Source organism: Heliangelus exortis, chromosome 18 (assembly GCF_036169615.1).
Source record: "Heliangelus exortis chromosome 18, bHelExo1.hap1, whole genome shotgun sequence".
Lineage (NCBI taxonomy): Eukaryota > Metazoa > Chordata > Aves > Apodiformes > Trochilidae > Heliangelus > Heliangelus exortis.
This window is the reverse complement of record NC_092439.1, coordinates 8,785,389-8,803,106: the sequence shown is the minus strand read 5'-3', so window position 1 is coordinate 8,803,106 and position 17,718 is coordinate 8,785,389. Positions and strand designations below refer to the sequence as shown.

General features: G+C 36.2%; 1 protein-coding gene across 4 annotated transcripts in view; it reads left to right on the top strand.

The window, feature by feature from the left end:
• AMPD3 (adenosine monophosphate deaminase 3) overlaps positions 1–16,893 on the top strand; it is a 30,935-nt gene extending 14,042 nt beyond the window's left edge. For 3 of the 4 annotated variants that reach the window (XM_071762597.1, XM_071762596.1, XM_071762595.1), the window contains exons 6-15: positions 1,076–1,205; positions 4,927–5,121; positions 5,361–5,492; positions 6,107–6,270; positions 7,421–7,547; positions 8,332–8,495; positions 10,510–10,630; positions 11,398–11,571; positions 12,678–12,788; positions 14,103–16,893. In XM_071762597.1, the coding sequence (XP_071618698.1) occupies positions 1,076–1,205; positions 4,927–5,121; positions 5,361–5,492; positions 6,107–6,270; positions 7,421–7,547; positions 8,332–8,495; positions 10,510–10,630; positions 11,398–11,571; positions 12,678–12,788; positions 14,103–14,279 (1,495 nt within the window). In that variant the 3' untranslated portion in view covers positions 14,280–16,893. Of the gene's footprint in view, positions 1–1,075; positions 1,206–4,926; positions 5,122–5,360; positions 5,493–6,106; positions 6,271–7,420; positions 7,548–8,331; positions 8,496–10,509; positions 10,631–11,397; positions 11,572–11,797; positions 12,536–12,677; positions 12,789–14,102 lie in introns of those variants that run through there. The other variant, XM_071762598.1, reaches the window with a different exon arrangement.
• The last annotated feature ends 825 nt before the right edge of the window (positions 16,894–17,718 follow it).

Here is a 17,718-nt window from a genome sequence, read left to right as displayed (position 1 = left end):
CAAAGGAAAAAGTCTTTGTAGTAATCCTGTTGTGTAAGTTCTTCAAATGCTATTGTGCCCTTCTTTGCAGTGAGTGCTTTCCTGACATTTAGGTCTATCACACATGGGGCCCCTTGGGCGTCAGGAACCCACTGTTCTTTAACCTTTGCTGTTCTTAAACTGGTGGAATGTAACCCCTACTCCTCAGTATTCCAGTCATTTGAATAGTAGTATAATCCAACAAACACTTCCTCCAGTCAGGAAAAAGGTCTTGATCAGTATCAGATACAGCCAGACTCTGTTTAAATAGGACTTTCAAATCCATTAAGGGATTGGTGTTCCATTGAGGAGAGATTGTCAACAATAAAGCAGAAAAAAAAAAAAGGCTATTACATTAGTAGTGCTACAAAGTATCGTAGATTCAATAAGAACTGACAGATGGTGAAGAGAAAAGACATGTCATTGAATAAAAATAGAACGAGAAACATAACAAGATGACAGTGAAGACAGGAGTTAAGCAAGCAGGAACAAAAAAGCATGTTTTTTTCCAAGAAGAGCACAAGAAATTATTTTTGAAAGTATTTCTACACAATATGCGTTTATAAGGCATAAAAAATAAAATTCTATTTGATTTAGTCTTCTTATATTTGCATGAAAAAGCAAAAAATAAACTTCAGGAAATTTTAAAAATTATTTCTATAGTGAGTAAGTCTGGATTAGGTGGTTATATCTGATCTGCTCTACTGGAGGTATAGTTTCAGAGTAGCAGCAATTGACATCACATTTTATTATGGGTTTTAGGCTCTCTCTGGTTATAATTACTAAAAGAACTGCAGATGTAGTGATAACAATGCTTGGACAACTTAAAGGAGATAATACAGTTAAGTAGAGTTCAGTTTGAGGTTTCACTAATAGCTTTGGTCTGAAATCATGTCAGATACTAACTTGTATGCTTGTATATCCTACTTAACCAGAAGACTGGATTTGTCTTGGTCTTAATTTTTTTAAAAAAAGTTTTTACTCTGAAAACTTCCAAGTTCTTTCTGAACCTGAAAAAATTTTAAGTTACAATTAATTTTTGTTTTTTCTTTTACAGAAAAACGTATTGTCATCGGAGGCTTAACTTTTTAGAATCTAAATTTAGTTTACATGAGATGTTAAATGAAATGTCGGAATTTAAAGAACTCAAGAGTAATCCCCATCGAGACTTCTATAATGTGAGAAAGGTAAGTGTGAAAAGGGCTAATTAGAGGCATGACAATGGTTTTGGTAGGAGTTCCAGTGATTCTTCTTTTCTTGAGTGAAGTGTCAGTGTATGTATGAAATGGTGTGCACATGTCACTCAACTGAATTACATTGTTTTAAGAATATTAACATTTTTCTGTACGGGAACATTCCAGGATAAATTAATCTAGGTAGGTTAAATGGATTATGCTAAGTTTATCTGTTTACTTACTTGGAATCAAAGGAGCCTAATTCTATGTAGATTGCTTTAAAAAGTGAAACAGAGTTAATCAATTAAAGCTCACCTGGTGTACGAATAAAAATAGCCACATGGAGGTTTGATTCATTTTAATTAATTCACATGAAGACAGTCAATTGCATTTTCCTACTTTCATCTAGGTAAGTCATACCAGACAGCAGTAGGAACAGCTATATGGGTTTATAAATAAAAATGTCACTTCATATTGAAAATATGTTTTTAAACACATGTCAAAATAAAAAAAAAGGCTTCCCACAGAAACTGAACTGAGGATTTACGCTGCCATTAGTATTTGGTAAAAAATGTCTGTGAAATATAAATAAAAAGATCACTGAGTTGTTAGCAGTCCCTGATGTAATTAGGAGACAGGTAAGGGGAATCAAAGAGCTTGATTTAATTTTCTGGCATATTCATACTAAAGTGAGATACATTCTCTTCAAAGCATAGAAGCAACATTGTTCTGCTGCTCCATTTGCTTCCTCTTCCAGAAGTTAAGAGCAAGTTACTGCAGAATGAATGCTTCAGTTTGATAGGGAAGATTCTTCACAAAGCAGAAACTGGCTGGTGTTTAACCACTTCAGGCCTGTTTTGCATTGTTTCTATAGGCAGCTGGAAGAGGTTGTCCTTACTTTACAACTTTAGGGTTTAGGTCAATATTTTAATCCTTCTCATTATGTTTTGATTTACTAATACATCAAAAAGTCTTTTTGATTTTCCCTGTAATGTCCAGTGTGCTGGCTGCTGAGTGTTTGCTACTGTTGTGGTAATAAACTGTCAAATACAAAATCTGCTAATCGGAAGTGATGATGCACCCCTGTCTATCACAAGGCTAGAAGCAGATAAGTTGTTAGGTAAATTCTAAGGAATTTCACATTTTATCTGTTAAACGTGTGTATGGGAGGGATCTATTAGCTAATTCATTCAAGAAGGACTTAAGTGGTAGAGTCAGCTCCTAACTTGACAGTTTTCCCACTTACTCCTGGGCAACTTAATCCATGCCACACTCAGCTGAAACACTTTGCTAGCAACAGAGATGTTAATAATAAAACACATGGTGACTGAGAGGTGCAAAGGACAAAGGTAGGGATCAGGTAACTGCCTAGACAAAAGCTTGATTACTGAGAAGCTGTAGTTAACAGGATTGTACTTGTCAAGTTCAGCTTTTGATTTTAAGGCAAATGTTTCATGTCTCTGGCCATATCTTAATTATTTTAAAATTATCTACTATTAAATAATCCCACCAACAAATGGATTCATGTTGTTCAAAAGCACAAAATGTGCATCACTTCCCCTCTGGCAATACCCTCGTTCAAGAGAACAAGAACAAGCTTGCTCTTGTCTGTCAAGAGACCACTCCTACTGCTAGTTACTGCTTTAAAAATTCTTGATGCACTGAGTATATCTTGCTTAAAGTAGTATTTTTATAAAACACTCTATGGAAAGTAAATGGCACAAGCATTATTTACTGGCATGACAATCAAAGGTTACTGTTGGGGGGGGGTGGGTTCCCCTCCCCCCATTTTTTTCCCTGGTTCAGTAGTTCTCCAGTGAAGTAAATCCCAAGATAAATATTTCCCTTATTTAACAGGAGATTTAAGTCCAATCTTATATATTGGACTTAACCAGAATGCAACCAAAGGTAGTTTTTTCACTGATTAAGCTGGAACTGGAAAATTGCTCCTGAGGGGCTTTGCCCAGGGACTGTTTCAACTGCCAGGAGAACTGCTGTGCCACCCTAGGGCAAAGTATTTGTGTCTGTTGCCTCTCATGCCTATTTTAGAGCTTCAAGGGAGGAATCAAGCTCATTGTAGAAACCTGTTGCATGTTATCTGAAAACCTGATGCAATATGAATATATTGGTGAGCAGGGAATTTAGCAGTGGGAAGTTGAATAATTTTTCTTCAATCCAGCATGGAAGCAAAGGCTGCAGAAAATTTGGTGTAGAAGTTCATGAAGCTCATAGAAGTATTTATGAGTTAAAGTGCATGTGTTGAAAGAATAGGTAGTTTGCATCTGTGGATGCTACTAATCTATGTATTGGAAAAGTTCAATGTCATTAAAAGGGATGCCCTTGGCATTTGTTTCGCTGAATTTATTACTTGTCACTCTGAATCTACAACATATGCCTAATGCAACACTCCATTTCTGATTCGCTCAAATAAGCATCCATAAAGTAGACCTGAGATGGATGTTTTGTGGAGGTTTGAGACAGTGGAAGGTAAGAGGAGCAATGCAGGAAGATGAGTTGGTGCTGATGAGACATGATGTGGAAGGCAGTGGGAACTCCTTAAAGCTGTTATTTGTACACAGATGTAACCATTTTGCCTGAGAAGTACAAGCATTTCATTCACAAAGCCTGCAGACAGAATGGAGTGGGTGGTCAGGTAATATGGAGAGGCAAAAGCCAGTCTGAACTGAACAAGTACAGAGGAAAAACAGTTGGCTTCATTGCATGGAGAGATACTGAGTGAAGGGAATTCTGCCATCCTTTAATGGCAAGAAAACTGATGTCAACCACTGCTTGAGTGAAATGATGGAATTAAGGGAATTAATTAATATGTGTTAACCATTGTTTTCATCTACTCAAAAGGTGGGTTCACTGATGACATATAATGTTTTCCAAGATAGGTTTCTGTCAGTCACTGTGTTTTTTCTTTTAATTGAAGATTAATTTGACCTTGAGTATAAGTTGACCAAACCTCATAGTTTGTAGGATTTTACTGGTCCAGAAAGTTCATAGTAAACAACATTTATTTCTAAAACAGAAGACTATTATTAACCTGACTATGCATAATATAGTGCGCTAGGGTTTAAATGTCCATACGAACACCTGGAGGAGTGTAATAATATGTTAAGTGCAGCTGTTTTTACTATTTTAGATACAGCACTGCTTACTGTGCATTAGTAATGTACTTCCTGTTGTGTACTTTGGGACAGTATTATGTTTACTGAGTGTAAGAGTTTACAGAGTGCAGCATATTTGAACTAGGGAGTGATTAAAAATTAAATGTTAACGTTTAGGATTCTCTTTATATCCTGGTCTGTAGTCAAGTTATTAACATTCCCGGGGAGACAGATTTACCCTTAAAAGGCTCCAAGAATGTCTGTATGTATAAACTGCAAATTAAATAACTACCTTTAATTTAATGAGGAATATATCATTGTTTCATGGGTGAAACAAAAGGATACTAAAGGATCAAAGTGTCCTTCAGTGAAGTAAAAGGAAACTATTAATTGGGGGATACTTTATTTATAGTTTTGCTTGAGTAATTAACCGAAATAAAAATCTTGGGGTTTTTAAACATTTTGACTTGCTTAGACACTAATTAATTTGTTACTTTAGAAGAATAAAATACTCTTCTAAACATAAAAATACTAAAGTATGAAAATAAAGAGCTGACATAGATACTTTGCTTATTTATGTTTGTAGATTATGAGCAAGAATAACCTTCTTCTGATTTCAGGTTGATACTCATATCCATGCTGCTGCTTGCATGAACCAGAAGCACTTGTTGCGGTTTATTAAGCACACATATCAAACGGAGCCTGATAGGATTGTTGCAGAGAAAAAAGGCAAGAAGATGACTTTAAAGCAAGTCTTTGAAAGCCTTCACATGGACCCTTATGACCTCACTGTAGATTCTTTAGATGTTCATGCAGTAAGTCTATTAAAATGACAAAATAAAAGAGGAAAACTGTTTCCTCAGGTGAAAGTCTGCTTTCTCTAGCTGTTAGATGATAAATTATTTAAGATTATGAACTCATGCATTACTTCGCGTGTTCGAAGTAAGTTAGCACAGGCTTTTTCTTTTTTGTGTGTTTTACTGCAAGGCGATTTAACTTTTAACTATTATCTGTACTTAAAACCATAGTTACTTGGCTTTTTTTGCTCATCCAGGGTCGTCAAACATTTCATCGATTTGACAAATTCAATTCCAAATACAATCCAGTTGGTGCCAGTGAACTGAGGGATTTGTATTTGAAAACTGAGAACTATATTGGTGGTGAATATTTTGCTCGTATGGTCAAGGTAAATGTTTCAAGCTTTTCAAGCTGTAGAGAAAGGAAGGTCTGTAAAAGATTTGTGATGTCATAATTGTTTCTTGCACTAATGCAATGGTTAAGTGATTCCAACTATTGGGCTTGCTCTAGCAATTTGCTTCAAATTCTTTTCTGACAACAAAAAATTAGTGTTTATCAACTAGATGTCAACTCTTCTTAGATGTATAGAAGTGCTTGTCTAAAGAGAGGTCTTAGAATTGCTAGATGCCACAGAATATGAGTCAGATTCTTTATTGGTCTCCATATTTTATGTAGCAGTTCAGTCCAGTTTAAATAGTATAATTTTGATTTACTGATTTTAAACGTGTTACAAACGTTAGTAATTACCCCCTCTGAATATTGTCCTGCCAAATCTAGCTGTTACAGTTATTTATACTGAAATGATATCTGAGATACCTTGCTAGTAGAATATTTAGATACCTAAAATAATGGATTAACAGACAAGAGGTTCCCTTTATCTTTAAAGAGTGACAAGACAGTTATATCTGGTCTGAGGAAAATACAATGGTAAATATAGTACTAGCTGTCAGTATCACTATCTTCAGTGCCCGTGTTAAAGCAAATATATCTATTACTTAATAGGAAGTAGCCCGTGAACTAGAAGAAAGTAAGTACCAGTATACAGAACCCCGCTTATCCATTTACGGACGGTCTCCAGATGAATGGCTGAACTTGGCAAAATGGTTCATTAAACATAAAGTTTATTCCCCTAATATGCGCTGGATAATTCAGGTCCCCAGAATCTAGTAAGTAATCAGTTCCCACTAATTTTAATAGTATTAATCGTACCACTATTTTGTTATAATTTCTTGTATTTTTAAGATGGTTTATGAGCTGTTCTGTAGTTCTTTTTATAAGATACAGCCTGGGAAATTTATTCTTGACCATTGCTGCAGCTTTGTTGACAGTCTGGGGAGGAAAGGCAGGAGATGGGATTTAAAATTAGTCTTTATGAGGCTATTTAAAACTGCTGTGAATTATTTGTAAGTCTGAAGATACTACTAAAACCAAAAGTTCCTACTGGCTGAAATTCAGCTGTATTCAAAGGCAAGTTAATATACAATTTAGTAATGAAAATAAGTGAACTCCACAGATGAGTAGAAAATGCTCTATAAAACTGTTATAATCAAATTCCTTTAACATCTGTGTCTTAATGACAATGAACATGGAAGTGCAACCCAGACTGCTTGTTTGAAAGCTTAAATCAGTATCAGTTTTTCTTAGTTTTTAAGCATCCTTTGGGACTTTAATATATTAAATAGTTGTTTTTAATACTGTATGTTCTTGTACAATCTCCCATGATAATTTTGTCAGCTTTAATAGCTGACCTTCATGTTTTGAAATGCACAGTTCATAAATGAATAGAGAAAGGGCTGTCATGGTCACATATATTTCCCAGAGTGTCTCATTAGGGAGAAAGTTTCCTTTAATTTATTACGTACTGATTTCTCACAGAGTCAATGCTTTCATTAAGTCATTCACTTAATGTCACACTGAAGTATTGTTCTTTTCTGAAAGGCTCAGTAAAGCAGAACATTCTACTTTCATTTAGAATAGTTACACCTTTGGGAAGCAGAGGTAATTCCTTATCTCCCTGGTTAATGCCTGGATTGCTGTAATGGAAAGGGTCACTGTTCTTGACACATCTATCCCTGCATACTGCCTCTATTTTTGGAGCACTTGGGAGTTTCAGCAGAGCCTGGATGAAGCAGAGTGCCAGGCAATGTAGGAAACAGAGCACAGAGACAATCCCTGCCCTGACATAAACTTTGAATTTCTGAATCCTGGTAGAACTGAAGCTGTGGAACACATAGAAATGATAGAAATTATGAAAGTGGAGGAAAAATATAAGCTAATAAAAGAATGGTCACAACTGTGTGTATTTCTCCCCTTCAGTGACATATTTCGGTCAAAAAATATTCTGCCTAGTTTTGGGAAAATGTTGGAGAACATCTTTGTGCCTTTGTTTGAAGCAACAATCAATCCCAAAGATCACAAAGAATTACACCTTTTCCTCAAATATGTAAGTATGTTTGGATTTTCTGTCTCACACAAAAGATCTTTTGCTGCTCATAAATTTTGTTTGTGCTTATCTGTTGCCAGACACTAAAAAAGCTCCCTCCTACATGGATTACTTGTATTATTGTTTTAAAGCTCTGACATACAATTTAAAAAAAGCCTGGGTAAGGTCCCGTTGTCAAATAGTTCCCATTTATTTCCTCTGCAACAACTCAAAGGCTATTTACTTGTCCTTTCGGTAATCCTCTTTATAAAGAATGACCAAAAACTTTTGCATGCCCTTCTGCAGAGGGAACATTGTAAGCCAGGATGTATACTTTGAGCCTGCCTCTGGGACTGGCCTCCAAAAAGGAGGTAACTGAAATGAAGCATTGTGTAGATACTTGTGGATCTCAGGAGAGTGGTGGGGATGTAGCTGCTAGGATGTGATTAAAAGACACATTTCTGTTCATGCCCCAGATTGGAACTCGGGTTTCTTGGGAGCCTCTGGCCTTCAGATGCTTTTCAAATAATAAAGTAGTTGTGTTTAAAGGATTACAAGCCTGTGCCCTCCACAGGAGTCTGAAGGCTTTTGTGCACCTGGGCCTCCTATTTTTCTCCTTTGAGAAAATATATTACTCCTGCTGTTTGCTTGCCATGGTTGCAGGGCAGAGCAGTAGCACCACTAGCATAAGCAGGGGAATGAAGGAAGACTACAATTTTTGTACAAGCAAGCCCTGAAGCAAAAGTAAGAAACACTGAAGTTTGCTCCTTGAAAAGTGATTTTTGTGAATCTTTTCTCCTACCAGGTGACTGGCTTTGACAGTGTTGATGATGAATCCAAACATAGTGGCCATATGTTCTCTGACAAGAGCCTTAACCCTGACCTCTGGACCAGTGAGAAGAATCCCCCATACAGCTATTATTTGTATTACATGTATGTGAACATCATGTTGCTAAACAACCTTAGGAGGTAAGTAGTAATTTTTCTCTTTTACAAGCTTCCAGAAAAAAAAATAAAATCAATAAACTTGGTCTCAATCTAAGCCAGCATTTAGATCAAATATCTTTTGAAGTGAAAGCTATCTTGAATTATTTTAAAAAGAGGAGCATATGACAATGTTAACTGCAAAATTAATTCAAATGAAATATTCAGATATTATAAAGGCATCAGATTAATATCTTGGATTGACATTTATGTATATTTTTGTTTTGTTAATTCCTTACACCTGAATATATCAAACAAAAGAAGAAACCCCACAAAATTGATGTGTTCACCCCTGCTTGGATTTACAATGGATTTCCAAATACATAGTAACTCTTAGTAGCTTGCTATTTAAGAGATATTTAATAGGTAATTTAAGAGATATAAAGTTCTGTTGTGAAATACTGGTTTAAGCAAGACTGTTGTTATCAAAGACAGACAAAGGAGGGTGTAATTATAAAGTGCACAGGTAGCTAATTCACTTTAGCAGGCTTGTTAATTCATTCAGTTTTACTACTTTTGAGACTGATGTCTAGGAAGTAATGCAAGGGAGTTACGATACTGAAAGTGAGATCATGGTTGTAAAAGCAGATTTTGGCACGAGGCTCAGTAAAAGCCTGAAATTCAACTTGAGATTTTGTCCCTGACTCACTGAGTGACCTGCACAACTGACTCAAAGTGAGGTCATCCATTGATATTATGGTGCCACCACTTACATTGCAAGGATTCAGTTAACAGTTCTATGTAAAACTTTTGGGAGTTTCTTATAGGAGGTTCACGGATCTGTCACTTTAACAGCTCTTATCTAAGTTAACATTTAAAATATTATTTCTTCTGTCCCAATGCTGTTCAAGCACTTCTTTTCCTATATAAGCAAAACTCATAATAAAAAATCCACGTCAAGCTACCTTGTACCTGCAGAAACCAGACCTAGTTGTTAGTTTTATAACAGAAAGGCCACAGTACAGCAGATATCTAGGTCATCCCTTTCTTCTGACTTTAACATTCTCTGCAGTCTACGTTTTTTTTCTTTTCCGAAGAGAGATTCTGTCATAATTTCTGCATTTCTTTTTTAGCTCAAAACAATTTTTCAACTACTGTTTTTTAAAATCTCCCTAGATAATAATTAAATATTCTTTACAGCTAGGTTAGATAATGACAGATCATCAGTGAGTCAGTAAAACTGTTGATGTTAAACATACTGAGTATTAGAGGCACCACAGCCAGTCCATTACAAGACTGTTTTACAATTCTGGTAGTATTAGTGAAGTCACATCCATTTTCTGGACAATCTTTACTAAGCATCCATTTTAAGAACTGCCTTGAACTCTAGTAGTCCTTGTTGAAATTCATAGTTTTGAACATCTCTAGATACCTATGGGAGGGACAGTTTTCTGCACTGAGTAATGGGGTCCACTATAACCTAAAATCCACCATTATTTTTAATATAGATCATAAAAATTAAATAGGTCTAGAAATTACAATGTGAATAGTGTAATAACTAACACACCCAGATCACCTTTGTGCTGCTGAGGCTGTGGTGTTATATTATGCTTAGCCTAGAGAGATGGGAGGTTGTCATTAGGTAGTGTTAGCCAGCTCTTGGCAATGTAGTTCCAATTCTTCCATAATTTTGAATCCACAAATTGTGTAGCCACAGGTTGTATCAGTTCATTTAACATCTCATCTGCCAGTTCCCTCAACAAAAATCAGTTCAGTAACTGTTGACCCAGTAGCTAAACAATTGCTAAATGAGATGTAACTGGGGAAGGAAAGAAGAAAGAAAACACAAGTAGGTCAGGTAGTGGAAAAGGCTTGGGTAGAGGGACCTACCCCTTTTGACAAAAGCCCATAAGTAGGCCTGATCAGATGTCACGTCAGTCTCTATAAGAATGTGTAACTTTTTTTTTTCTTTTAATTCCAATGTTAATTATAATTATTTGTAAGATACATGAAGATCAGTGCATTTTTTGTTAGTGGAACTTGTTTATAATCTCCTCAGGGAAAGAGGCATGTGCACTTTTCTGTTTCGACCTCACTGTGGAGAAGCTGGGTCTATCACACATCTTGTATCAGCCTTTCTGACAGCAGACAACATTTCTCATGGATTGCTCTTGAAAAAGGTATTGCTTATCTGCTTAGACATCAGTTACTGGTTCAAACAGTAGTCACCAAATTGACTTTAACTGGGCAGGCCAAATTAATTTTCTTAGCAAGGCTCAAGTAATTCTTCACTTTGAACAAAAATAAATAAACTCAGCTGAACTTCCTGTATTTAATTTGAGCTACAAAAATATAGCTCTTCCAAAGTGAATATTTTAAAGCAGTGTCTTTATAGAGAAAATCAACCAATAAGGTATGTCAAGAACTTGGTGGCACCTGTTTTTGGTTACTACAAGCAGAGCTAAAATTACACAGAAAAAACTGCTTAGACTTGTTACTACCCCCTGTAGTAGGATAGCTGTAATTTCTTCTGTACAGGGAGAAAGGTAATCTTCCCTGAATGGTATCTCTGCACTTTAGAGTTCATTTAGAAGTTTAAGATTTTGATTATTAATATCTAAACTAACAGGGATCACTTGATCAAGAAATTTCAAATAGCTGAATAACACAGCTTGATCACTGTGACAGGACAAACACTTTCACTCCTGGCATATCAGCTAATAAAAACATATAATAAACCATAATAAAAACCATCGTACACTCTTACCCAAGCCACTGTTTTGTAATGAAAATAATTGGTCAGTGGGTGGCAGACTTGCACTGAGTTTCTTGCGATTTTTTTTTGGAAAGCGTTGTCTTTTAAGTTGGATTTTCTGGTTAATGCTGGAAAATTATCCCTGTATTTTTCAAGATATCCATTAAATGTGGATTCTGTTTTGTTTCACAGAGTCCTGTCCTCCAGTATCTTTATTACCTTGCACAAATACCCATTGCTATGTCTCCACTTAGTAACAACAGTCTATTCCTGGAGTACTCAAAAAATCCACTAAGGGAATTTCTACATAAAGGACTTCATGTCTCTCTGTCCACAGATGATCCTATGCAGTTTCATTACACAAAGGTAAGAATTGCAGAAAGGACTTGTCTTTGAATTTGGCAATAGTATCACATAGGCCAGAATGACCTGAAAGCTATTTTATATAATTGCTTAGGATATAAAGTTTCATGTCTTTCAGTCACTTCATTCATTATTCTCCTCATTCTCCGTCTACTACTCACTGTTAGGTTGCAGTGGGAAATGTCTGATTTCCTAATTATGTTTCTTTTGTACTCTTGCCTCTCTCCAGTGTTGGCTGTTGAAGTATAGAATGAAGGATGAGGCTGAAGGGAGGTTTGAGCCTTCATAAACAATCCTCTAGAGTGCCAGGAAAGTCCAGTTTCCTTACTAATAAATCTGGGGAAGTACATTTCAAAAACACAATCTGGAATTTCTGAAGATGATGTATGAGCGGTTTGCTCAGTGAACTGAAACTGATTCCTGCCCTTGGGTGGCTTGGCAGGACAGAAATGCCTGGTCACTGGTTTTGATGACCTGATTTTGTGCACTGTGATTTGCACTGAGCTGAGTCATGCTGTGCCTTGGAGTGGCCTGCACGTTGCTCAGTTGTCTGTGTTCTGTGGACAAGCTGAGATCTGGTGTGCTTCACCCAGGCTTTCTTCTGGCCCATGACATGTCTCTATTAGGAAAAACACAGAGCTTCTGTGGGGCTTTCTGCATGGATGTAACAGCACCAGCCAAGTCACGCAGATCCTCAGCTGTGACAGCCCAGACTCCTTGTGTGGAAGGTCAGAAGTGAGAAATTGCCCTGCAGTCTGTCTGTGGACATATTCATTAAGATTTATAATGAGGTCCTCCAAGGTGTTTATACACCCTGGGATCTAATTTCAAATTGCTGAATAAATGCCTCTAAGGATCTGGACGGCAGGCTGCAATTTCTTAGACTAAGATAACTGGATACCCAGTGCCTATCAATAATTCAAGTTGCCCTTGGGAAGTCTGAAATAAAGAATTCTGTTCATTAGTAGTTATGATGTTAAAGTCTTAAACCTCCAATTTTTCACAGCTATCTAAAGAGCATGTATAAATTCCTTAATTAGTAATGATACCGATCCCTATTACATCTTATTTACATATGATTCAATATTAAACCTATTTTGGTGATACAGGAAGCTCTCATGGAAGAATATGCTATTGCAGCCCAGGTGTGGAAACTAAGTACATGTGACTTGTGTGAAATAGCAAGAAACAGTGTACTACAGAGTGGATTGTCAGATAAGGTAATTATGGCTGAAAAAACAAAAAATCTATTTTTGGGAACATAATCTATTTTTGGGAACATAATCTATTTTTGGGAACATAATCTATTTTTGGGAACATAATCTATTTTTGGGAACATAATCTATTTTTGGGAACATAATCTATTTTTGGGAACATAATCTATTTTTGGGAACATAATCTATTTTTGGGAACATAATCTATTTTTGGGAACATAATCTATTTTTGGGAACATAATCTATTTTTGGGAACATAATCTATTTTTGGGAACATAATCTATTTTTGGGAACATAATCTATTTTTGGGAACATAATCTATTTTTGGGAACATAATCTATTTTTGGGAACATAATCTATTTTTGGGAACATAATCTATTTTTGGGAACATAATCTATTTTTGGGAACATAATCTATTTTTGGGAACATAATCTATTTTTGGGAACATAATCTATTTTTGGGAACATAATCTATTTTTGGGAACATTAGGGCAAGCAGGAACTTTTGAAAAGTCAGTAGTCTCAAAAACAAACAGCAAGTGCTTATGTGATGTATTTGTGCATATCCCTATTGTCTTCTCCAGAAATATTAACAAACTCTTATATGCAGTCTTCCATGAAAAAAAAAAAAACCCTGTTGGCATTATATTTTTCTTCATTATTTTTGTTTTGGAATTCCCAAAACATGCAGAGAGACCAGGTGCCTGCTTATACTTAGCTCTGCCTCTCAAACTTTTATTTGGGTGATATCCCTTTGTCAGTGATTTTATACATGTCCAGCATTGAGTAAAACTAAACTGCACATATTAAGCAAGACATGTTTACATTTTTACAGAAAATATTCTGGTTTAGAGAGAGACATTACATTAAATCCCCTTTCCTGTAAGTGCACGGCTTTCTCTAGGATTTATTTTAGAGCATCCTTTATGTCACTTTGAAATGTTCCTCTCAAGGATCTGGTGTGTGAAGAGGTTTTACAGGTATATCCTGTTGTTTCTTCCAGTATTCTTGAGTGACTGATTTTCCTACTTTTGCCACTTGTTTTAACTAAGAAAAGAAACTTCAGCCTCTTTCTGACCCGTCACCTGAAAGTTGTAGTAATGAAGACTGAACAATAACACAAAGGGTTTTAGCAAGCCAGGCTGAGTGCACTGCTGAGTAATTACATATATGAACTTTGGCCTTAAAATCTCCAAAATTGGCCAGCTGGCTGAAGCTGGTCTTTTCACTTGCACTGGAATAATTCAACCATTACTCAGTTACACAATAAATCAGAACAGCTGAACTGACTTTTTCCTTTTACATTTAATCCCATTGACAGGAAAAACAGAAATTCTTAGGGGTGAATTACTGTAAAGAAGGGCCTGAGGGAAATGACATTCGAAAGACAAATGTTGCACAGATCCGGATGGCCTTCAGGTATGAGACACTGTGCAATGAACTCAGTTTCCTGTCTGATGCTATGAGAACAGAAGAGATTTCTACACTGTCGAAGTAGCTACAAAGAAACCAGAACATTTCAATTCCTAAGCAAGATAAGCGTCTCATTAACACTGAATCATCTGTCCTTGATGCTACCAAGATATAACTGAACAGTAAAGGGTAAAACATAGTATCTATGGAAGATAAACAGCATTTGCAGTTACCTTTTACTGCATTGCTCTCATTGCAAAAATTTCAGTTTCTACAAACATTAGGCTTTATCAAGTTGCTGTTAATAGTAAATGCAAACTCAATCACGTAATATTTGTTTCATACTGTCTTAAATGTGCACTCCATCATAGCTTGGAAAATAACAAAGAATATTCAGTAGTGCATCTGTGATATGCACCATAGGATTCTGCAGATGCTGACAGTGTACATGCACCTGGTTTTGTCCTGCTAGTCTCAGCAGCAATCATGGCATTTAGCACTTACAAGCTTATCCCTTTATTCATTAGCAAATTGTATAGAATGCATAATTTTAAGGCTACCCTTTCTTTCTGGAAGGTGTTCTGACAGTTTTTATCCTAATGTTTCAATAGTTATGCAGGAAGACAAGAAAAAAATTCCATTATTCTTAGTTAATGGCTAATTAAAATAACTTCCTGTTGTCAGGTAGGATGTCTGTGAAGAACAGCAGATAAATGCTTTTTAATCTAGTAAGTAGAAAACCTGGTGTCAAAATCATCACTATTGTATATTGTAATAATGTCTAATTATCTCATAAAATCTTTGCCTTGAAAGTTGAGAACACTTTTTTATTGCTTTGTAATGGGAATATGTGGGTATGCCAGTTCAAATTACTTGGAAATTTGTGCAGATAATTTTGGTTGCATGTAAAGACAATTTTTTTACTTGAACAAAGGAAGTGTTCTTACGAATCAGTGGTAGAAACTCCAGACCTGGGTTCTGGTCCTACTTCTGACATCTTTTTACACCTTTGTGTTAGTTTGTATTTTAGTCAGAGTTGAATGACAAGTCAAGCTGTCTATTTATACCCAAACCAGCCCACTTGAAATACGTCATTTTCAGTCTTGTTACATTAAACTTTTTATTTCTGATGCAGTGGCTAGTAAAGTACAGCTACTGGAATATTTATCATTGTCAATTTTTTTTCCTATTTGGTCATCATTCTTATGACACATTCAGAATGTATTAGAGGTAATAATAACATGATAGCATGTTATTACATAGGTTATTTTGTTATATCCTGTAGAAGCTGCATGTACTTTCACACCAAAAAAGATTCAAGGTTAAAGACATCAACATCTTCTGCTGCCTCTAAGTCCAACACAGCACTGCCTAATTTGAAGGCTTCTAGTCCCTAAGGTAGGATCTTGAGCCTACAGTTACAGACCTAGGCAACTAATGTAATACACAGAGAGGTCAGGCAACTTAGAAAAGTAATTCCAAATTAATGCATAGAAAGCACGTAAGGAATACTAGCCAACCAAGCCTCACTGGACCTAAAATCCTGCGTGTTACCCTACATCAGATATCTTGTGCCAGTTGTATTTCTTAGGCCAGGCCCCTCTCCTGAGGCTTGGGCACTTAGATCCTTTCAAGAGCTGATCAGGTCTCACTTCCCCCTGTAAATACAGCCAGAAGTAGCAGTGGTGACATCACCAGTACCAAACAATTAATTTATGGCATAAATGTGTATGTGCATTGCAGAAATGGCACCAAAATAAGGGAAAGAGAAATCCCGTCACCTATCTCAGAGAGGTACAGAAAGATGAAACCTGAAGGCCCCAAGGAAGCAGACTGGGTATAAGGCTGCTCCGAGACAGAGACCAGGGCACATGAGCAGAGTTCTAGCCATCCAGTCGCCATGAGAGTGAGCCAGTCACATGCAGGGAGCTGCAGTGATTGCAGATGTTCATCTTTTAAAATATGTTGCAGGCACGCAAACGTTTTGGTGGGAAACTTGACTGGCTCTTCAGTGACCTAGCCTAATGTCTGCAGTGTTCAACTGGTGCCAGATTTTGTATTCCTTGTGCAGCTAAAAGCTGTGTAAAACTGTGCTATGCTGCTCAACTGTATGATAATAAAATTGTCCAAACTTCTTAGTCAGCACCTACTGGCCTCAATATTAGAAACTTTAGTGGCTCATATAGTGCATTATAAGGACTGGCAAGTGTGATTTTCTTATGATGGAGTCTGAAAACAGTTGTTCAAGCATTTCAGCTGCATAAAATGCAGATGTCTTTTCATTAGTACAATTTACTAATAAATATTTACCAACATTATTTACCTGTGAAAAGCATCTGTGTCCAGGCTAATAAGCAACATACTTGGTTTGAAGAAATTAAGTTATAAGCATTTTCATCTGATAAACATTGTTTTACTTGAATTGTTTCACCTTTGTGAAACAATTGTATTAGTGCTGCCTATATTGTCACTTAAATTTCTTACTTAGTTTTCTTAATATTACACCAAATTTGTGTATGTTTAATAACTTTTCAGATTTCCATACCTCAAACACATCAAGTTCTAGTGTCTGTAGAGCTTACTAAAAAAACCCAAAAAACAAAGGCACCAAAACTGCATTTGGATATTCAGTTAATAGACAGTAATCAAGATTTTGGCAATAACAACAATACAAAAGTGGCCATGACCACAAGTTCTTCTTTCTGTGCTTCCTTGTGTGCTGCTTTTAAGGATAAATACAGCTAATAGTGTTATACTTAGGGAAACAATCCAACAATAATAGCTTCCACTACTACCTCTCTTTTGGTCATCTTTTAATTAGGCAAAAGTTATCGATATTTCAAGTTCTTAAACTTTAGGGTTTTCTTTTTAAAAATTGCACTTTTGTTCTAATGTATGTCTGTACAAAATATCCTTGCATCTTAGGGTGTGTATATAATGAAAGGCAGATCCAGTGTTCAGGTGTTAGTGAGATGTGAATTACTGTTGCACACATTTGCTCAAACTCAAGCCAGGGCAGCAGCCAATCCCTACCCTGCCTGACAGCATCCAGATCAAAAGGAGCTACACCACAGCTTGTGTTTTATTCAAAAAGGACATCAAAGGGTACTAGAACAACATCAGTGTAGGTGGTGATTGGGGTGGGTGTTGTTTCAGCAGGGGAAAGCGTTCTATTTTTCTCATAATTTCATTTGTATTATGGTTCAAACATTACTCAAGACTTCCTTAAAGAGAATTTTATACTTTCAGCTAACATGGTTAAATATGGTTATGTTTACAACATACCTATCTGAACAAATTTTAGTGATGCTCCTCTATTTTGTTATGTTACTTTAGAAAACTTAAGGCATTTGCTCTGCCACTGGATATTACTATTTTTGTTCCTCATCCCAGAGCTACCTTCTCATTTCATTTTTCTTTACTTGTGGGTAAAGCTTTCTGTTCTCTTTGCCTAGTTAAAATGTCAGTCTCAAAAAGGGGAAGGGATGTCAGTAAAATGGCTTTTTCTTTCTGTGCCTGGGTTA